Source organism: Indicator indicator, chromosome 30 (assembly GCF_027791375.1).
Source record: "Indicator indicator isolate 239-I01 chromosome 30, UM_Iind_1.1, whole genome shotgun sequence".
NCBI lineage: Eukaryota > Metazoa > Chordata > Aves > Piciformes > Indicatoridae > Indicator > Indicator indicator.
Window position 1 is genome coordinate 6,041,670 of NC_072039.1, and position 21,567 is coordinate 6,063,236.

At 59.9% G+C, this 21,567-nt stretch overlaps 1 protein-coding gene across 1 annotated transcript in view; it reads right to left on the bottom strand.

Moving 5' to 3' along the window:
* MYO18A (myosin XVIIIA) overlaps positions 1-13,028 on the bottom strand; it is a 31,380-nt gene extending 18,352 nt beyond the window's left edge. Inside the window, exons 1-16 of the mRNA XM_054394491.1 lie at positions 12,015-13,028; positions 6,374-6,430; positions 5,096-5,755; positions 4,818-4,880; positions 4,484-4,573; positions 4,034-4,069; positions 3,360-3,416; positions 2,694-2,781; positions 2,443-2,552; positions 2,189-2,365; positions 1,858-2,068; positions 1,476-1,618; positions 800-900; positions 651-714; positions 386-530; positions 24-44 (exon numbers count right to left, since the gene is read on the bottom strand). Of these exons, the coding sequence (XP_054250466.1) occupies positions 24-44; positions 386-530; positions 651-714; positions 800-900; positions 1,476-1,618; positions 1,858-2,068; positions 2,189-2,365; positions 2,443-2,552; positions 2,694-2,781; positions 3,360-3,416; positions 4,034-4,069; positions 4,484-4,573; positions 4,818-4,880; positions 5,096-5,755; positions 6,374-6,430; positions 12,015-13,028 (3,037 nt within the window). The remainder of the gene's footprint in view (positions 1-23; positions 45-385; positions 531-650; positions 715-799; positions 901-1,475; positions 1,619-1,857; positions 2,069-2,188; positions 2,366-2,442; positions 2,553-2,693; positions 2,782-3,359; positions 3,417-4,033; positions 4,070-4,483; positions 4,574-4,817; positions 4,881-5,095; positions 5,756-6,373; positions 6,431-12,014) is intronic.
* Positions 13,029-21,567: the final 8,539 nt, after the last annotated feature.

The window sequence follows — 21,567 nt, forward strand, 5'->3', positions numbered from 1 at the left end:
GAGCCCCCTGCGGCTCCGATTACCAGCTCCGTCTGCCAGCGCCTCTGCGGGGAGGACAGCAGGGAGGGTGTTATACTAGGGACAGAGGACACCGCCCAGGGTCCCCCAGCCCCTATTCCCTGAGTTGGCAGGGGCCAGCCCAAGGTCTGAAGATGTTTGATTACCATCAGCCAGTGGGACTGCCCTGACCAAGGGGGAAGAGCCAGGTGCCCCAGGGGTGGCAGGGCACTGTCCCTTGGCTGACACAGCTCTGAACATCTCCCCAGGGTCTGTCCACACTGGGGTACCCATTTTCAAGGTGCCAGTAATTGCTCTGGGACTCCATGCAGCCATCAGCCCTGAGCCTGAACTCATTAATGCCTCCCACCCCCGAGCAGCTTGTTACCTTTTGTGGCTCCAGCTGCCCCCAGATGATAGATGGCTCCCAGGATGAGCCAGAAGGCTTTTTGCTCATCACCAGAGATGCCCATCACCTTCATGGCAGCCTGGAGCTTGTTGAACTGCTGGGTTGCCTTCTGCTTTTCTTCTGGCTGTGGAAAGCAAGGGGAGCCATTGGTGTGGGAGCCTGGCTCTGCCTCCCCCAGCATCCAAGTGGGCCATGGAACCCTGTCCCCCTACCACAGCCCCCCACTCAGACCCATAGTGGTGACCTTGGAGAGGGGCACGATGCCGAAGACATTGTTCTCTGCCAGGTGGTTGAAGTGAAGCTCAGTCCTGCAGGGATAAACACTGAGGTTGACTCTGCATGGGAAGCCCCCACCCCAGGACAAGGGCCATCCTCTTGCCCATCTCAGCTCACCGCAGTGCACTGTCAGAGCAGGCCAGCAGGTAGTAAAAGATGTTGAAGGTGGCCTCGTTGGCTGGACGCCTGGCAACACGCAGCTTCTCCAGCAGCAATGTCTGGTAGAGATGGGAGGGTTGGGAACCATCCCTGAGGGTCCTGCTCTTACCAAAAGCCCCACCCCAATCTCATCCTTGCTCCCTTCCCAGGGTCTCCACAGCGACATGAGGGTCTCCTGCCCAAGGCAGGGCATCGTATTAATGCAAGCATCATCCAAGCAATGTGTGGGCATCTCCTCTCCTGAGGTGTCTGCTACTACAGGAGCACAAAGCAGCTCTCTGGAATTTTAAGGGCTCTGCTGTTATTGCACCAGGGTGGTGTCTGGAAAATAACCCCCTGATCTCAGGAAGCTGAGCTCATCTGCACCCATTTGGGTGTGAACAGAGATGACAGCAGGATGCCTGGCTGCTAAACGCTGCAGGCATGGCTGGGGAGCCGGTGGGGGTCTGCAACAGAGCTCTGGGGTTAGCACATAGCCAGGCTGCCAGAAGAAACACCCTGGTGAGGATGGACTGGCTCTCGTGCCGAGGGGGGCCACCCTGGTGAGTATGGATCAGATCCCATGCCAGTGGAGGCCACCTCGGTGAGGATGGACCAGCTCCCATGCTGAGGGAGGCCATCCTGGCCCCCTCACCTGTATGGAGGCAGATGCCACCTGCCCAGCCTGGTCGAAGTCCAGAGAGATGATCTGGGAGAAGCGGGTGGCGTTGCCGTTCATGCCGGTGCTGCTATTGCCAAAAGCCTCCAAGATGGTGTGCAGAGCCTGCCACTTCTCCACTGTGGGGAGAGAAGCAAGGCAGTGGGGTGCAGGGGCTGCGTGGTGGGGGGCTGGAGCCAGCACCACTGGCCAGGCAAGCGCTGCTGCTCCTGTGCCATGCCCCACGCTGCAGCAGCTCTGAGGAGCACAGTGAAGGGACAGGTGTGAGAAAGTGAAAGTGCTGCCAGCTGGGCTGTAACTGCAAAGCAAGGGGCGTGAGCGAGCAGCACGGATACCCCACACCGCACCAGGGACTCACCAGAGAAGACCTTGCTGGTGCTGCCAGCAATGGTGGCGAGGTAGTGGATGAGGTGCTGGCAGTTGGTGGTCTTGCCGCTGCCACTGGCGCCCAGCAGCACGATGGCCTGATCCTGGCGGTTCATCAGCATGTTGCGGTAGGCGGCCTGGGCCACCACGTAGATGTGTGGGGACGTGTCCTCCCTGCGGCACCCCTTGAACATGTGCATGACCTGGCAGGGGGAAAAGTGAGTGAGGATCAGCACCCTGCCCCACACAGTGTCCCTCTGTGTGCAGTGGCATGGCTCCCAGCCACCTGTCCCCTCCAATCCACCCCAGAGCAGCAGGGTCACCTTCTCAGAATACATAGAGGGGGAGCTGAGCGGGTTGATGATGACCATGGTGGGACCGGCGTAGGTGTGCAGGAGGTTGCCACCATAGCGCTGCCGCAGTGTGTGCAGCACGCTGGACTCGTTGAGGTAGAGGAGGCTGGCGAGGTCCTCCACACGGTCACAGGAGGGTGGGTTTGCCTGGCAGCAAGTTTGCAGGGGAGTGTCAGGTGGGGAACAGAGGTCTGCCCCACTGTCCCCCCACCCTGTGGTCCTACCTTCTCCACATCATCCTCTTCCACCTCCAGGATTGCTCCATCATGGTCCAGCTTCACCTTCACCTTGCCCTCAGGCAGGGGGCTGCCTTCCTCTGGCCGCAGCTGGCTGCCTGTGAGGGGCACAGGGTGCTCAGCAGGGCAATGCTGGCAGCCTCCCAGGGACACCTCAGCTGGGCTGGGGTGGGGCTCGCTGTGCTGCAGGAAGGATCAGGTCTCTTACATCCCCATGGCACTGAGTTGACCCAACTCACCCAAGGAGAAGCCATCCCTGTGCACCAGCCACACCTTCTCAGTTTCATACCAGGCCTCCTCAGCTGCTATTTGCTCCTCTGTCTTGGCCTGTGGGACAGTGGAACATGTGGTAGTCGTGGTCACCTGCTCCCCACCTTATCTCGCCCCCTCCCCATGTCTCTGGGGATGGAACTCTAGAGCAGGACTGCCTGGCCACAGGGCCACCTGCCAGGCAGACATGACCACCCTCTGCAAGACACAAGCACTCCCAGAACATGTGCCCAGCTTGCCCACTGTCCCTGAGCACCCCTGGGCTGGGGGCTGCAGAGACCACCAGGGCCCTGACACAGCTTGGTGCAGACATGAAATAACAGTGGCCCAGGAATGCATTCACCACAACCCCCTTGGGCAAGCCTGGAGGAGCCAATCTCCAACCCAGAGCAGGCACCCATGCCAGCCACGTGCTGGGACACAGGCGACACGGGCACTAAGCATGCTGTGGGGCCATGGGACATGCTGCAGGGACACAGTGTAGGGACACAGAACACTGCAGAGACACAATGGATTGACACAGGACATGGCACAGTGATGGTAGAGAACCATGGCATGGGAAGCAGTGGCTGACACAGCCAGCACAGCGAGGACATCCCTGCCACCCAGGAGGAGGGTGAATCCCAAAGCCAAACCTGAGCTGCAGCAGGGACAAGGCCAAAGGGGGCTGCTGGGGCATCATCCACTTGACCCTGGCAAGGCCAAGAAATGGGGTGTGAAGGCAAGAAGGTTACCCTCTGCCTCACAGACAGCATGGAAAGTGACAGGGGGAAGTGAGCAGGGGCAAAATGTCGCCGTGCCAAACCCTGCAAGCACTCTCAGTGCCACCCACCATTGCTGCAGTCAGCATAGCGGCAGGACCACTGTGGTGCTGGGGACACAGGAGTCCAGAAGGATGCTGGCCATGAGGCCATGCTATCAAAATCCCAGGGCTGGGGGCCACTGTGCTGACCAGCACCATGTGCCACAGCTGCTTCGGCACGAGCCATGCATCCTGCCTATGCCAGCTGCCCCTTTCCATCCTGCTTTGCACCTCTGCCCACCCTAGTTATGCCACATCCACCAAAAGCACCCTTCTGGGATGCCCAGCTCCCCTGCACGGCCCCAGTGGGGAGAGGCACCCAGCCCCGGCCACCCCGGCACCCTCTGGCCCCGTGGGTGACGTGGGAGCCCACAGGGCAGGGCAGGACAGGGAAAGCCTTACGCTCCAGCATGAGGCGCGGGCACAGATGCCAGCCCAGCGGCAGACAGAGGATGGCAAAGGGTCGCCGGCGGAGGCAGAGGGCTCCTGAGGACAGGGGTACAGTACCTGGCTGGGTGCTGAGGTGGAGGCGGCGGGGTCCAGCTAACAGCAGCAAGAAAGAAAGAAAGAAAGGAGAAGAAAGAGGGTGAGAGGAAAAGAGCAGCAGCAGCAGCACTGCCACGCACCACAGGTCCCAGGCACAGCAACACCCCCCCCGGCACTACCTGGGCAACCCCCAGCCATGGGCAACTCTGCCCAGGGGACGCCACCAGTGGAGACTGCTAAGCATTGCAGTTCCCCATAGCTGGGCACGCTGGTCTGGGCAGTGACCTTAAATCCACTAGCATCCCTGATCATCCATCCCCTGCTGTGGGTGCCACCCAAAGAGGGATTCCAGGACTAGTATCCAGGCACAGGGGTACAATCACCCTGTGAGGAGCACACAGCATGGCCAGGACAGCCACACACTGCCCACATATCTCCATGCCCGGGCAGACAGCACACGAGCACCAACACCCCTGGATTTACAGAAGTGGTGAAGATCCTCTCCAGCCGGCGCTGGGCCTCCTCCTCTGGGCTCAGCTGGGACGCAGGGCCAGGGGCAGCCTGGAGGCAGAGCACCATTAGCACCAGGCTAGCTGCCCTACAGCCCCTGCCAGCCCGGTGCTCGTGGCACACCGGTGCCAGAGGGGCTGTTTCAAAAGCTTTCCCAGCCCTGCAGCCCAACAGAGCTTAAGGTGGGTATTGGGGCAAAGGTTGGCACAGACCCACAGGTGCCAAGGCCAGCAGAGTCAGGACACCAGCAGAGACCCTGCAGTGCCCAAGGACCCAGGTCCCTGCTCCCACACACCTTCTCAGGGGGTGCCGGGGTGGTTTTCGCGGGAGTTGGCCGCTTCTCGCTGGGCTGCTGCTTCTTCTCCACATGAGCCGGGGGGAAGACAAGGGGCAGCGTGATGGGGAGGCCGTAGTGCACACACAACTGCCCCGAAAAGTGACCACCCCCCCCAACCCAGCACTGCACACCTCAAAACCACTGCAAACCATGCGGGTGAGCTCACACCATGCTGCACCAGGCAGCAGAGCCCTGTCGCTGTGTTAGAGCACCCCTCAGCGTGCACACACCGATACCTTGTGCCGCTCCAGGGCGGTGGGTTTCAGAGCGGATGCCTTTGCTGGCTCCACCTTCCCTCCCGAAGGCTGCCCCAGTGGCTCTGGCTTGGCTTCAGCACCGGGGGATGGGGATGGCTTTGCATCCCCCCAGGCTGGCTCAGGGGACTTCTCCTCCCGCTTGTCCCCCAGCCGGAGCCGTGGCCGATGCTCTTTGGTTTTGCCCTTCGTCATGAGAGTTTTGAGCCCTGCTGAGATCTCATCCTTGGGCTCTGGCTTGGCAGAGGCTGCTGGCATGGCAGGGGGAGGTGGCACAGCGGGGGGAGCTGGGATGGCAGGACGGCCTGTGTCCTCCTTCCTTGGGGGTGGCACCGGCTCAGGAGACTTGGCATCTCGCACCAGCTCAGGAGACTTGGTGTTTTGCCCTGGCTCCTTAGCACTGCTGGCATCCTCCCCCGGCAGGACTTTGCGGACCACCTTGCGCACCACCTGGGCCACCTTACGGCGGGACAGCCCCTGGCCATCATGCCCCTGCAGCTCAGAGGCTGGGCCTTCCAGCCCGTTCACGGCCGCCCCGTTCAGGACCGGCTCCGGGCTCTTCCCTCGCCCAGGCTGCGGCTCGGGGCTCTTTGAGGGCTCAGGATTCGAGGCTGCAGGTGCCGCGTCCTTCGGGCTCTCTGACTGCAGCCACAATGACAGTAGTGTGAGATGAGCTCTGGTGGTGTGCTGTCTGCCACCACAAGCACCCACTGTGCAGGACATGGCAGTGCCGAGGGCTTTGTGCCCTGCTATGGGAGCACAGCTCCCAGCCAAACCTTGGCACCAAAGAACACAGCACCCAGCCCCCTTCCCCAGCCAACCTACAGCCTCCCACCAGATCCTAGGGCAAGGAGTGAAGGTGACCTCCTCAGCCAAACATGCAGGGATCCACCAACCCTCAGGCTGCCAGTAAAGGGGTAAAACTCAGTGCTCAGGACCCTGGCAGCCCCATTGCAGTGTGCAGGGCAAACTGCAAGACTTCCTCTGCCAACAGCATTGGTGGGCCAGCACCATAACCACTAAGGTAGGCATCAATTGCCAGCAGGCTGGCAATCTTGCCAAAAACACCTGCCACCCTCCACAGGCTGCCCTGGAACAGCCACCAGCACTCCCCAGGGACTGGGGTGGGTGCATGCTCAGGGTATGCTGAGCCCATGACACTGTGTGATGTCCCCAAGCCCTGGAAAGGCATCTGTCCCCACCAGGGGTGAGCCCCATCCCCAACACAGCTCCACCCTGCCCACACCCTGCAGCACTTACAGCCCCATCCTCCTTCCCGGGTCTTTTCACAGCTAAGGATTTGTCCTCGTCCTTGACCTGAGGGTCAGACAAACAAGAGGAGCGAGTTTCAGCCTGCCAGAGGGCCCCACTGCCGGAAAAGTCCTAGACACTGGGAAAAGTCCCTGGGACCATCACTTCATGCCAGTGGGGCAGAAGGCTGCTGCATGAAACAGCCCCAGTTTTCAGCCTGTTGCAGCCCCAGGGGACAAGGACCTGTGTCCTTTCAGGCTTCCCGGCAGCCAAAAAAATAGGGGAAAGCACAGAGATAAGCCTCGGTTATGACAATCCCAAAGGTGGGAAAGTGCTCTGCCAGCCTGACCCAGGCCCCCTCCTCGTGTGCAGCAGGTGAGGGAGCTGGCACATAAAGCGCCAGCACCGCACCCCGCGGGGGCTCTGCTTCTCTGCATATCACCCTGTCAGGCATCACAGCACGTTTTAAGTGTCACTGGCTAATCTCTGTGGCAGCCACACTGCCGAACATGCCAACTCCCTGCTGATTGGGGTGATTGAGGGTCTCTAGTGGGGTGAGCAGTCAAACCCTTCAGCATTTTGGGCCATGCCTCTGAGCTGCAGGGCTTTGCCATGACACTGCAGCGGCAGTGTGCGGTGCACTCCACAGGCAACACTCTTTGACTCGCCATAGCACAGCTCCTACAAGCATCTGGGGCTGGCCAATGGCACTGAGATGGCTCACACCATGTTAGGGACTGGACCAGCAAAGCAGTGGTTAGTGACGAGGTTAGTAATGGCATGCGTGGCCGTGCCGGTGACTGCAGCCCTGCTGCAGCAGGGCTTGGGGCAGCTCCTTGTTTGCTCACTACAGCCCCTGGCATGGAAGCACAGAGAGGCTGGGAGCACCACTCTGAACGTGGCACTGGGCAAACTGGGGGAGCTGGTTGGCAGCGTGCAGCAATGTGACCAGAATGTGTGGCGCAGGCAAACATGCGAGAGACTTCCCTTCTGCTCCCAGAATGCAAACCGGGATGAAAACGCCATGGTGATGTCTCATGGAGCCGCAGCCCTGGCTGGGAAGAGAGGGAGAAGTGAGATGGGCTGGGGCTGGCACATGGCACACTGAGCCACGGCACACAGTACGAGCACATGTCCTTACCCACTGGCTCTGGGAGCCCAGGACCCTCAGCAATGGGCACCTGAGCCCACTGGCTCTGGGGACAGGCAGGTGGCCAGGCTAAGACTTGACAAAATTCATTGTGCAAAAAGAGTCCCTTTAGTCAGGCCACAGGACCGTGCCCCACGTTCCCCTGGGCGGGCCGGTCCGCTGCAGTAAGCAAATGCCAGAGTGAGGGAAGGGATATTTTCTGCCCCAAGCACCCTGCTTGCCTCGACAGCCGGGGCTATTCTGAGCCTGAGCCTGTGCCAGCTGCTGGGCAGCTCCGATGGGGGCCCACTGCCCTGGCTAATGCCATGCTCTGAAAACTAGGGGGTTCGCAGCCAGGGGTGTCAGGGGAATGTCACCCTCCCAGGGCCAGGCATGGTATGGAGGAGCACCTGGCCACCAAACCAACCTGCCTGTCTTGGGGTACATCATCCTGTCCCCAATGGGTCCCCTGTACCCCCCTGTCATCAGTGTGTAATGCCAGCACCGAGACCATAGGCTGGGCACCAGGGTCCAGTGACAAACCTGCCCATGGGTCAGAGCCCCCAAAACCTCTGTCCGTGGCAATCCCACTTCCATGCAGCCTGGCACTGTTCCAAAGGTCCCTGGAGAGCACCAGCACTGGGGTCCCCAAAGGGGCTGCAAGAAACAGCCCCTGGCTGCCAAAGCACCCCAGGGAGGGGCGCAGGCTCCTCATGGCCCCAAACCCCAGTGCAAGGACTGGTTCCCACATGCCACCCTCATGATCCTCCCTGCTGTGCTGGTCATGCCAGGGGTCCCCACCTTACCACAGGGTCAGGGCGAACGGGGAGCAGGGTTTCCACTGAGGCGAGCGTGGCACAGCGCGGTGGGAGAGGCACTAAGGGGGCGGCAGCCGGCGGCGCAGGGACAGCTGGGCTGATAGGGCCACCCTAAAAATAGCTGAGGAATGCGAGGGCCCCGGCGGCGCGCGCAGCAGCTGGAGGGATCATTGCGGGGGACACACAGGCAGCAGGGCCTCGCCACCACTACCACCACCGCCGTCACCACCGGAGGAAGTGATGTGGGCTGGCAGCAGCCGGACACTGCCCGGGGGAACTGCTTGGCCTCCATCCCACCCCTTGCTCTGGGGGCAGTGAGGAAAGTCTCCCCAGGCTGAACACAGCTTTGGGGCTGGGGGAAGCCAGGGAGGGTTTCTGTGCTGCAAATGTTGGGGTTGCACATTCTAGCACCCTGGGGTGCTGCAGCAGGGTGCCTGATGTCAGAGCGGGATTCTTGGCGTTGTGCCAGGTGGTGCAGCCCTGACACCACTTGCTCCTCCCTTTCCTTTCTCATGAACACAACAGTCCCCCAAAATGCTCCTGGAGATGGAGATGGCTGTGTGCCAGCACAGCAGCCCACACAGCATGGTGTGATAGCCCACGGTAAAGCTGCTTTCACAGCAAAGCTGCTGTGAAAAACTGCAGGTCCAAGGTCTCTCTGGAAACACTGGGAGTGGGGCAAGGGGCTGGGGGCCTCCCTGCATGTGGCCTGCTGGGAGGAGGCCAGCGGCAGGGAGCCAGGAATAGCAGCGGTGGAGAAGAGATGGTGACCACCTGGGCATGGCCATAGTGGGGACCCCAGCCAGTGCCTGAGCAGGTCATGCCTGACCACAGGTGTGTCCAGAGCCAAGAAATACTCCCAGAAGGAGCAGGGGGTCCTGGCCAAGCACTCTTGGCAGGGCTGGCACGACGAAGTGAAGGGTGCTGACAACATCCCCAGGTAGTGCTGGCAGCAGCCACTGGCTTATTAGCAAAAAGTCACAGTCACATCCCTTGACAGGAGGAAGAGGAGGCTTTGATGAGGGCACTGGCCCAGCCCCAGCATGCAGATCTGCCACAGCCCCCTCCATAGTGAGCCAAACCTGCACAGATCCAGACAATGCAGGGTTCCTGCATCAGTCCTGCCTTCCTGGGGGGTCTTGAGCATCCCTGAGGCAGGCCACGGAGCCACCCCCGAGGGAGGAGCCTGGTTCCATGGGCCATCTCCATCAGGACCCCCAGCCCAGCCGTGCAGCCATGGCAGTGTTTCTGCCAGACCAGCAAATTCCTCTAATTCCTCCACTGGGAACTTTGGTGGAGATGCACCAATCCCACAGACAAACTTGCTAGACACAAACCCCCTTTGCATGGTCCCATGAAGATACCCACACCAGGGATGCCCCACCAGCACCATCCCTGCACTGAGGGTAGAAGAAGAGCCAACACAAGAGCTTCCTCTGAAGAAAGCACGGACAGAAGGACAAAGTGCCTCCATCACAATGGGAGTCCTGCAGACCCACCCCACGTGCCCCCTGGCTACCCACAGAGTCCCTCAGTGGGATATGGGGCACGGCAAAGAACCGGCACCCATCCACACCGTGGCCTTGCACCCCGGGGACAGCAATCTCCAGCGACAAGGGCACACAAGGCTGGTGGGCAAGCATGGCATGCAGGGTCTGCTGGCATGACTGCCAAATGCCTGTGGTCCCACCAAAGTGCTGGAGCAGCCAGAAGTGTTTCTGGAATATTTCTGCCCAGCCAGTGCATGCCTGGGCTCTGAAAGAGGAATTTTGCTGGTAAACAAATAAATACAAATGTGGAGCCAAGACAGCCTGGCTGCCCCGTGCCAGGAGCAGGGCTGGGACATGGTGGGGTGGTTTCACCTGATGCCCAGCCATGTTGTATCACTGTTTCACTGCCTATGCATCCCACAGTACTGAGAGGCCCCCCAGACACAGTGGGCCTGCTGTGGTGTGGGTCTGTGGGGATCAGGGTGGCTTGACATGGCCCCTGCCAAGGTGGTTAAACCCCACACAGTACACAGAGAGCCCGGCACTGTCCCCCCTCCAGCTGGGGAGGGGCTTTCAGAGCAGCAGCCCAAAATATGTCTATAATTTCCTGTTTCAAAAAGGATCATTTTTATTTAAATTAGGACCAGAAACATTCCAGGGAGCTTAGCAGGGCCTGGGGGAGAGCTGAGCCTCCCTGTGTGCCAGCACTTTGCACTGCCCTGATGGGTCAGGGACCCTGGACCATAACCTGAACCACAGCCTCAGTGGCCCAGCACTGGCAGAGCCTTAATGCATCCTCCTGGTGCAACCCTGTGCCAGGTATCTGTGCTCTGGTGGCACCCAGAGATGCCATGAACATGGTCACTGCTACATTTCTGGCCTGCTTTCTCCAGTTGATGCCATCTAACCACACCAGGACCCAGCACAAGGCTGTATGCTGCAGCCTCTCCCCCGCCGCCCCAAGGGCACTGGTATCTCTCTTCTCCCTTCCCAGACACAGCACTGCACTCTTGGCTGGCAAAAGCACCTCACCAGCCCGGAGCATTGGCATCAAACACACACCTGCTCCTGCATCCAGGGCAGTAGCCTTGCACCCCAGCCCCATGGGGTTATCCAGCCAGGGGTAATCCCAGCAGCACAGCAAGCACTGCCCAGGGTCCAGGGAGAAGCTGCTGGAAAGGCATCACTGGAGCTTGGCGCAGACTCCACCCTGCAGCACCACTGTCTGCTCAGGGAGCACACAGAGCCCCATGGCCACCACCACAGCCTGACAACAGCCACCATTGCTCCATCCTGGCCACCATCCTACGGGGACAGGGCCCTGCCATGCTCAGCATGGCTCTCCCTGGTGCAGGTGACCTGCTCTGCAGGCACAGGCACCCCTCCCCTCCCTCATGAAAGGTTAAAAATACACTAAACAAGCGCAGGTATAAGCTAAACCAATGCCATGCTGCCACACTCCAGTGGTACCATGGAGGGGGTCCAGCCCTGCCAGCTGTCAGTATTTTTGGGGCCTTCCGTCGGGATGCCAGTTGATCAGGGTGCTGGTTAGCCCGCGGCAGGGTCAGCAGAGCTGGGCAGCTCGAGAGATGTGGGTCACCCAGCCATTAAGTTTCTATTTATACAGCATCAGTCACACGCACAGAGCTGCACACACCATCGGCAGTTCCTGTCCCCCAGCATGCTGCACTGCCCTTCCTGATCCCCAGGGAGAGATCAAAACATGGGGAGGCTGATGCGGGCAACAGGGCAGGCAGCAAGGCAGGCAGAGCCTCTCCTGCAAGGCAGTGTTAGGGAATTCCCAGTGGTGAGGAGCAAAGCTCCTTTCCCTGCCAGACCATGCTGCCTTGGTGACTGCTGAAGGAGTTTCCACAGGTAGTAGAGCTGGGCTCTCCCAGAGTCCCTCTGGCAGGAGGAATACCAAACCCAGCAGCACAACAAGCAGTTGGCAGGGCAAAATCTACTCCTGCCAGATTGCAAGCCCTTGGAAACCCACCCTTGCAGCTGCTCTGCCATCCCAGGGCAGGAGCAGGCATCACCCCTGCATCCCAGGCACAGGCTGCTGCTCATCCCCATGCATGACTCCTGGCCAGAGCAGCCCCAGCGCCCACCGGTTCCCACAGCCCCTGCCAACTCCAACAACTGCTGCAAGGATGCTGGCAGCTGGCAGAATCTCAGGACAGCAGCCCCACAGCAAGGACCGAGTTACTCACATCCCAGGCAGCACGGCGGGTCCCCTGGCCGCCCCGCAGCCAGCAGCGGCTCAGCTCGCTCAGCTCCAGGATGGGCTGCACCTTCAGCTGCACTGTTTCCCCTGACTGCCGGATCATCTCCACGATCTCATCGCGGGATTTGTTCTCCACATTTCGTCCATTGATCTCCACCAGCCGGTCACCAGGCACCAAGCCCAATGCCAAGTCTTTGGTGCCTGCTCCAGGTTCGGCGAAGTGCACAATGCGCCGGTACACCTGTCCGTCGGGGGCCCGGTCCAGCATAGTGGTGCGGCGCAGGGAGAAGCCAAAATCACCGGTGTTGCGCCTCTGCAACTCCAGCTGCCGAGGTGTGGGGGGCTGTGGGGGCACCAATGCAGGCAGCCGTAACTCAGCAGGGAACCTCTTGTCAACGAGCTCCGGCACCCTGGAACGCAGGGAAGTGGTGGGAGGGTTACAGGGATGTCCTGGGGGGACCCCTTGCTTGGTGAGCTGAGTCTCCAGTGTGCGCACCTCCACCTGTGGGGAGGGGGCCGCTGAGTGCTCAGAGGGTGTGGATGTCTCTGAGGTGCTCCCATCTCGGCTTTTCTGGGAGAAGGAGAAGCGTTTGACAATCATCTGAGAGTTCTGCTTGGCCAAAGAGCCAAACTTGGCTGCCCGCTGCAGCACTGAGCCCTTGAAGTTGGCATCATCCACTTTGAGATCGTCACTGGAGCTGGCTGTGCTCAGGTGGCCTGAGTCCAGGATGATGCTGCCCCGGTTGCTATCAGAGTCAATGTCTGTGAGATGCAAGTCAGATCCACTGGCCACCTTGATTGGTATGGGGTTGGAGATCTCCAGGCGTGTCTTGGAGTCCCGCTTGGAGGCACGGTTGAGGTTGAAGAAGCCCCGGCGCATGCTCATCTCCTCCAGGCTCTTGAGCTCAGCTGCCGACATCCGCTCCTTCTTCTCCTTCTTTTCCTTCTTCTCTTTTCGGGCGCCATCCTTCTCTTTGTCCTTCTTCATCAAGTTGAACATGGTGCAAGAGTGCTCGGGGTACACTCACCCCCGTGGCAGGGTGCTGGGTCAGGGTGCTGGTCACAGCATAGCCGCCTGCCTGCAAAAGGAGAAACAGGTGATGGTGCCATCAGACAGCATCACATCCAACACCCCACTGGTCACCTCAGCTGCCCCACATCCTCAGCCCCAGGCCATGTCTGAGCATCCCAGGGATAGCAGCACCATAGAGCTCTGAGACCACTCCAGTCATTGTGTCCTTGCCCTGACTGGGCAACAAGCCCCAGGGGTGCAAAAGGGTGACCCCACATTCCTGGGGATGCCCCAAAAGAAGCCCAGAATCCTGACTCTCCTGTGCATTGCTATGCCAGCCAGTGCCAGGGCTGGCTGCAGGCAAGACCTCCACCATCTCTTACAGCACAGGAGTCGTTTTGGAGCAGCATAGGTAGGCAGGGGAAGAAGGTTTCCTGATCGTGTTTCCAACAGTTCCCATCCCCACGAATGCTCGTGGGGCAAAACCATCCATCTCTGCCGGCTGCAGCACCACCGGCATCTTGCCCACCAGCTCAAAAGCTCCTTGTTGAAGAAAGAGAGGCCTCTCTGCTGCCTGCCCCAGTCCCAGCCACTGCAAAGCCGCCGGGGACAGCCGCAGGCAGTGTCCCCACTGGGAAGGGAGCAGGAAACACAGCCCTAAGTGAAGGCTGCTCTAATAAACAGGAACCTGTAAAATCACATCCCTCCCGAACACTGATAAGTGTCTAATTTTAGCCGGGGCGAGGCAAAAGCCCACAGTGCCACTGGCAGCCTCTGGGAACAGTCACTCTTTCATTTGGGCATCCCGCACAGGGCACCCAGCCGATGGCATAACCTCCGCCTGGCAGAAACCCTGGCCCCCTCCCCTGGAAAGTCCTCTGTGCACTCAACGCCTGGGAGCACCCACAGCCTCGCCCCGCGTGGGGCTACTATGGAATCCATCTCCTCCCCAGGGAAATCAGTGCCCATCACCCTCTCAATTTCCACCAAGTGCTTGGGCTGCAGATAAACAACTCCAAGCTGGAGCTGCTGGCTGGCAGCACCGCACAGGACGGGTCAACAGCTATATATAATGGGGCAGGAAGCTGCACAGGAACTTAACCTCGACACAAAGGACAACAGGAAAACTCCCCATGTCTGAAGCATCTGCTGTAGAGCTCTCCAATTGGTGCAAGGACAAAGGTCTGGGATACCTGTGGGGTCAGGCAACACTGCCCACGCTGGCAGTGAAAGGTCTGTGGGCATCCTGGGGTGCATGGATGCCATGCTATTTCACATCAAGCTGCACCTTGGCTCCAGTGCAGCATCAGTGCTGCACCACTACCACTCCCTGCATCACCTCCCTGCAAGGTCACATGGTCCTTGCTGTCCCTGAATGCACCCAGTGGGACACGGAGAACCTGGTTTCTCCTTGGCAAAGCCACAAGGGCTCAGGGGACAACAAGGGACTGCTTAAACTCTGCTGCCCTTTTGGACTGTGGCAGGAGCACAAGTGTCCAGGAGAGGCCCGGCCACAGGGCAGGCAAGGGCAGAGCTCAACAAGCCACAACATGGTGCTGGTGCCTGGCATATGATAGAGTCGAGGCAGTGAGGGGAAGCAGTCAGAGGGCCAAGATCAGGTATGCAGTGTGTCCAGGCAGCTGTGTTTGCGAGTGGGCTGCCATGGCTCTGTCCACACCACTCTGCCCTCCCCTGCAGCACCTGGGCTGAACAGGGCCCCAAAACACATGAAAATAAGCCAACTCCTTTCTCATCTCTCAGAAATACCAGCTGTGGGCTGACTGCTGACCTAAGCCTGGGGACAGCACAGCTCCTTCTCATGACCTGCAGCAGGTGCTGCTGGCAAAGGTCCCCTTGCCCATGCTGTCACAGTGGTTGCTCTCTGCTGGCTCATCCTCCTCCTTCTGTGCTAGGGCCACAGAACAGGCAACAGCAGGGAGGGAACCACTTGTGCCCATCCTTGTCCCCCTGCTATGACACTTGCCACTGGTACCCCAGCTGCCTGGCATCCCTGAAGCAGCATGACTTGGGAGACGCCGAAAGGGCTGCACCTCCAGGAGCCATGTGTTCAGCCCATGGCAGGGAGGGGGTTACTGGGATGCCCTCCTGGGTCTGTGGAGAGGGACACTCAGAAGCAGAGCCACTTGCTGGGCAGGTGCAGGTTAGAGCTGAGGCACAGGGAGGCAGCTGGCTGGTGCACTCTTTGTCCTCGGTGGTTTCTCCCCCTGCCTCCCAGCCTTTGTATGCTCAACAAAAAGGGGGAACGAGCGTTACCATCTGCATCACTAATCAGGCAGAGCCGGAGGCTGGTGGCTCAGCCACATGTGCCCCACACAAGGCCACCGCTGGCAGAAGTGGGGATGGGAGCTTCCTGGGCTGGGGCAAAGAGCTCAGTACCCTCCTTGCACTGGCACCACCAGCCCACCCCGCTGCAGTTTGCTCCCTTTTCCCTAAGGAGGCTCCTACCAGCGGCACAGCACACACCGCGGATGCCAGATGGGTACAGCCTGATGCAGTGAGCAGGAGGTGACTGCTAAGTGTCTCCCTGCTCCTGAATCAGACCCAATGTGCCCTCCCTGACTCAGCCCAGGCTTGCTCTGGGATTACCCCTCACCAGGTGTGTTTGGGGCAGTGGCATGCACGGGCCACATGAGAGGGAGAGGCACCTGTGGGCACCAGCTGTACCTGAAGACTGCACGCAAGGACACTGCTGTGACACCTGGGCTACCAGGGGACAGTGGAGGTCACCTTGGAAGGGTCAGCTGGCAGAAAAGGGGACCTAGCTCAAGGTCTCCAAACCCAAAACACTCCCTGAGCCCCTCAAGCAGAAGTGTTGTATCTGCCTCATCACCTCACCACAACCATGCCCCTGCCAGGGCACTGAGGAGTTTCAGACAGCGAGGAAGGCGTTCACTGAAACTCGGAGCCACTCCTTCCCGAGACGCAATCTCGTCCGACACGCTCCCCGCGCAGGGACCTGCACTGCAAGTTTCCAGGTCGTCTGCCCTCCCTGCTATGCTCCCTGCCATGGTGCTGGCAGTAGGGCTGCACTCGCCTGCTGCTTCCGCACAGGAGCTGGTGGCCATCGCCTCCTTGGGCACCGCACAGGCAGGGATGATGCTGTGCCAGGGATTGGGTGCTGCTGGCTGTGATGTCGAGTAGCCAGCCCAGCTCCCACATAGGTCAAAAGAGCCTCACATGGGCAATGGCTCCTCACCTCCTTGCCAGACACAAGTTTTGCACAAAACAAGGAAGTTTAGGGGGTTTCCAAATCCCTCTGCACTGCCTACCCTTACAGACAACGCAAGGATGTGTCAGGAGGAAAACAATCCCCTATTTACCCGAGTCTCAGCCAGGATGTGTCTCCAGGCTGTCTCCAAAGAGGAATTTTGGGGCCTCTTGTCATGGGAGCTCTGTGTCCAACAGCAATGGGGACACAGCCTGGCTTTGAAGTGTCACTCTGGGCTGGTGACTGAGGCCAGGAGGGTGCATGGGGTGTGTGTGGAGGGTGCAGGGACTCGGCGCACTCTGGCACATGTCTCGCCCCAAAGCTGGGCAATAAACCAGCCCAAGTGGCTATCAGGGAGGGGACTGCTGCCAGGCTCCACCAAGTGGGAGTGAAAGCAGGACACAATTTAATGACCAGGTGGGGGGAGGACAGGTGAATCACAGCCCTGTCACCATCCATTATAAGCCTACCCCACCACCCATTTCTGGCCCCAAATTTGCAGCCTGCTCCCCTGCATGGCCCAGCCCATGACAAAGGTGAAGGGTTGAGGCATGACTCATCAGCGGGCAAAGTTCAGGACTGACACAGGCATGGTGGGAACGCTCAGCTCCCAACGGTGACAGGGCAGTGGGTGCTGCCCAGTAGGAGTCTCCCAGTGCCAGGGTGCCAGGGCCAGCCTGGGGCAGAGCAGTGCCATGTGCTGCACATCCGCCATGGGCCCACAGTTTTCTGTAATTGCCCTAAGTTTAGCCCAGGCGCTTGCTGGCCAGAAGATTTGCATTTCACAGGCTGGCTGGAAACCACACTATTTCTGGACGCATGTCCCAGCCCTCGCCTGCCGCTCTATATATTCCTCCCCAGGCAAATTAATGTGCTGGCAGGCATCATAGTGGCCGCAGCCCTGCAAACCCCTGCCACCCCCAGCCCAGCAGCTTGCTGCAAGGCCACCCACCCACCTTGTGTTACACCAAAATGGGACCCAGGTGCCAGAAGCAGTTAACAGCGAGCTGGGCTAATGGCTCATGGCTTTGGCTATGATTCCCCAGTGATGCAGAAAAGGCCCAGGCCACTGCTTTCTTGATGGAAGCTAGTGCTGGCCCTGCAGCAGGCACCGGGGCACCCAGGGCTGGTGCCACCCAACCTGAAGCACCCTGCAAGGACAGGCTGGCTGTGTCCCCAGAGAGGGTGCGTGCCCAGCTCTCCCCCATCAGTACCCACAGCAGGGTGCACACGCACCTCCAGCACCCCACAGAGTGAGTGGTAAACACATAGGTGCTGCAGTGCAACGGGGTGGGGGGGACACACAGAAACACACCCCGCAGTGTAATAAGGGGCAGGCACAAGGTGACACAATGGGGCTGCCATACACATGCACACACAGGTTCACACACACATGTGAACACACATGCACACACATGCAGTGCAAGTCAGCGGCGGATACACAAGCGTTGCAAGCTAGCAGCGGGGCCATGCGCATACACGCACCCCACAACGGCACCGGGGAGGTGACACACACACACGCACACACCCACAAACCCCGGCGGCTTGTGCAACGCCTCACGGGCACCCGCACGGGCTCGGGCACCCGCACAGCCCGGCCAGGCCCACCCGGGTGGGCGATGCCGAAGCGGTGCGCGCCCCCACGCCGGGTCTGGTACCGGTACTAGTGGCGGTGGGGACGTGGTGAGTACTCACCCAACAGCGGTGGCGGAGCGGGGCCCGGTGCTGGAGGTGGTGGCGGTGCCGGGCCCCGGCGGCGGCGGCGGCGGCGGCGCGGGGCGGGGCGGGGCGGGGCTGCTCCGCACCGGGGCGGGCACTGCCGGCTCTGCGCGCGCCGCTCGGCACGGCGCGGCGGGGAACGGTGCGGAGCGGAACGGTGCAGAACGGTACGGGACCCGGGAAGGCTCAAGCTCTGCCATGAAGCAGCGGCGGTGCGCACTGAGCGAATCACAGAGTGGTTTGGGTTGGAAGGGATCTTAAACATCATCCGGCTCCAACCACCGCCGTGGACAGCGACACCTCCCACTAGACCAGGTTGCATTAAGTCAAAGAACTCGGGGTGTTACCGCAGCACGCCCCAAATACACACACTGCGGGTGCACACACGGCCCGGTGCGCAGCTGTGCACAGCACCCCTCCACTCCGCGTACTCCCAGCCGGGGCCACCCTGCAACACCCCTCCCGGTTCATAAAGTGGAGTCCACTCACCCTGCACACACACCCACCTTGCACAGCTGATGTACACACACACTGTACACACTCCCATCCCGTGTGATTAAAAGACTGAAAAATGGGGGGGTGGGGGGGGAAGGATAAAACTTTCACCTATTGGCACAAGGGTTTGCTATCTCCATGGACCATCTATCTGTGGATGGGAGCAGAGGGTGAGTGAGAAGTCCCCAGAACAAAGTTCCCCGAAATCTACTCTGACCTGTACTCGTGTGCAGTCCTTCTGGCACAGTCCTGCAACAAGCACACCCCCTTGTGCACACCCTGCAACACAATGCAGACACACTGGGAAACACTGGAATGCTCTGCACTCACACTGGTGCACACACAGCCCTGTGCATTGCACCAGTGCACCCACACACTCCTGCGGTTCCCTTTTTTGGAAGGACATGATCAGGAGCATCCACTGATCCAGCACAGGGAGAGCTTCTGGAGCAGGGTGGCTGACCCCTGCTAGCAGCTGCATAGGCCAGGCCTGGGGAATCCAACACAGGACGTGGCAGAACCACTTACAGAGTCATTTTGGGCCCAGTACTTCTCCCTGCTGGCAGGTGATTTCAGAACAAGCCCTGCAGTTTCTGTGCTGTGACAACCTCCCTTGCCATCAGGTGCAAAAGAATCTGGGCCACCTCTGGGCCCTTCACAGGACGTGGGTAGCCCAGCAACCCAAGAAAGCTGGAGCAGGACTCAGAGACCTCAGAGACAGACAACCATGAACTCTTTCCAAAAGAGCTTTTCAGGGTATGGCTCCTTTCTGCTGGAAAGCTCAGGATGGACAGAGGGTCCTACGGGGACAGGGGTCTGCCTCCAGCACCATCCTTGCTGCCTCCCACGGCTCCTGCTCTGCCCTGGGGCATCAAAACCCTGCCACTGTCCATCAGAGGCTGACCCAGCCTAAACTGCATAGTCCTGGCTCTTCTGCAATGAGTGTGATGGGGCAAGAGGGACTTAGGTCTTCCCTGAGGCCACAGCCTCACCATCTTGCCTTGCTGAGCAGCAGTGCCAGAGCCTGAGCCTTGCCATGCCTGGGGGAGAGGCCACAGAACATCTCTGCAACAGTGAGAATCACACCCATGAGTGCTGGGGATCACATGGACGTTCACTCTCCATCTTTGGACACACTTGCCTAGGTGTCACAAGCTCTGCTCCCTCACAGTGGTAAGGCTGGGTGTGATTTTCATCCCACAGCACGTGCCCAGGACACAGCCTCAATGCAGCAGCAGAGCAGCACCCATCTGCAGAAGCAAGGCAAGAGCAAGCTGGCAGCCATGCAAAGGGCCCTGCACTGGGCCGAGGGACATGGAGGAGGAGATGCAGCCTTGTTGCGGCAGAGGACGGGACCAGCAAGCACAGCCTCCTGCTTTTGTCAGTTTCCTTTGTCTCAGGCACGTGGCACCCAGTACAGGGAGACGCAGCCATCTGGAGAGCAGGGATAGGGGCTGGTGAGCTGGAGGGGAGTCTGAGCCCCAGCGCTGCTGCCAGGAGGGTTTTCCAGCTGTGGTGTAAAGGGGATATTATGCGACCGTAGCTCTGCCCTGCTTGCCCAGTACAGGCAGGTGAAGAGCCAGTTACAGCCTGTGGCAGCTTCTGCTTCCTTATCACAGCAGGCAGGCAGCAGCAGGGCTGATGCTGTTTGGAACTGTCAAACTGTAGGACAGTGCAGGGTTTCTGGTGTCTCACACAGCCCTGCCACCAGCAGCCTTCCAGCAGGGCCAGCTTCCTGCCGCCTCCCCAGAGCTAAATATCTCCTGTATGTCCCATCAAGGAGGACAGACGACCATGCCCACAAAATCCTATCTGACCTCACCAGCCCCCCCCACCAGAACCAGGCTGCCCTGAGCAGTTCTCCCCTAGCATGAGGTTTCACAGGCACCAGCAAACCCCATGTCCAAGGAAGGTCTCTCTGTTCCCCACAGCTTGCTAGGGAGAAGCAGGACAGACGTCCAGTGCCAGTGGTATTTTCAGTGCCCCTGTCAGGTGCTGATGCCTGGCCAGAGCAGCAGCAAGGGCCCTGAGCTGGGCCGGGAGGGGAGGCATCTGTTTTGCAGCACCACAGGATTTCCTAAATAGGTCACTGGTTTTTTTTTATAGTCTCTGGGATCTAGAAAAACCAGTTGTTCCAGACAGCTCGAGGACCCACCAGCATTATTGCAGTGATGGCTTCCCAGGCACTCAAGGCCATACCCACAGGTCCTCGTGGAGGAGGACCTGCTCCATAAACAGTGCTCAGCATGAGCTGGGAGAGCATCTGGGAAGCCTGAAGAACGCTGAGCTGTACCATGAGGTCTCTGCCAAGGGTGACCTGTGCCTGGCCATGTCCAGTGTGGGCTGTGCAGGGGGGGGCTTCCCCCAGCCCTGTTCCTCGCCTGGGGTGATTGCTGGCCCCAGGCTTTACCTTGGGACTGTTTGTAGCCAGAGCCAGCATTTTCCCCTTGTGAGGGGAGCCAGGTGCCTGTGTGGGGTGTGCTGGGGCTGGCAGTGCCATTCCAGTCCTATGTGTCTACAGGTCCAGTGTACCCGCATGTGCTAGCTGTGGTTGCCTGCTCAGGGTGAGCTCTCCCTCTAGTGGCATCAGGCTCCTGGCAAAGCCTCTACACAGCCAGGGTGGCCAAAGCCAGGGCCAGGGCATGGCCTAGGGTCTGGAGGGAGCTGGGGCACAAGCTCTAGCATGGGCTCCCCATTGCAGCCAGTGATACACATGGCCAGATGGACAATGAGGGTGCCTGGGGGCCTTGCAGAAGCGTTCCTACCACCAGCCCCATATTTTGGCAGCCCTGCAGTGGACAGGTGATGCTGTTCCTCCTTTTCCCTAACCCTGCCCTTAACGGGATGTGATGGTATGCTCAGCCAGCTCAGGAGAGCCCCACAGCTCTACTCCCCAGTGATCCTTACAGCTTTGCCAACCCCATCCCCATCCCTGTACCTCCACAGTATGCAGCAGCAACTGCCAAGAGGAAAGTCCCCCCACTAGGTTCTGGCTTCCCCCCCACCGCAGCTGAGCCTTGGGTCCCCAAGGACGCCACTAGAAACCCTGGGGCTGGTCTGGGCGGGTGCCATCCCTGCAGCATG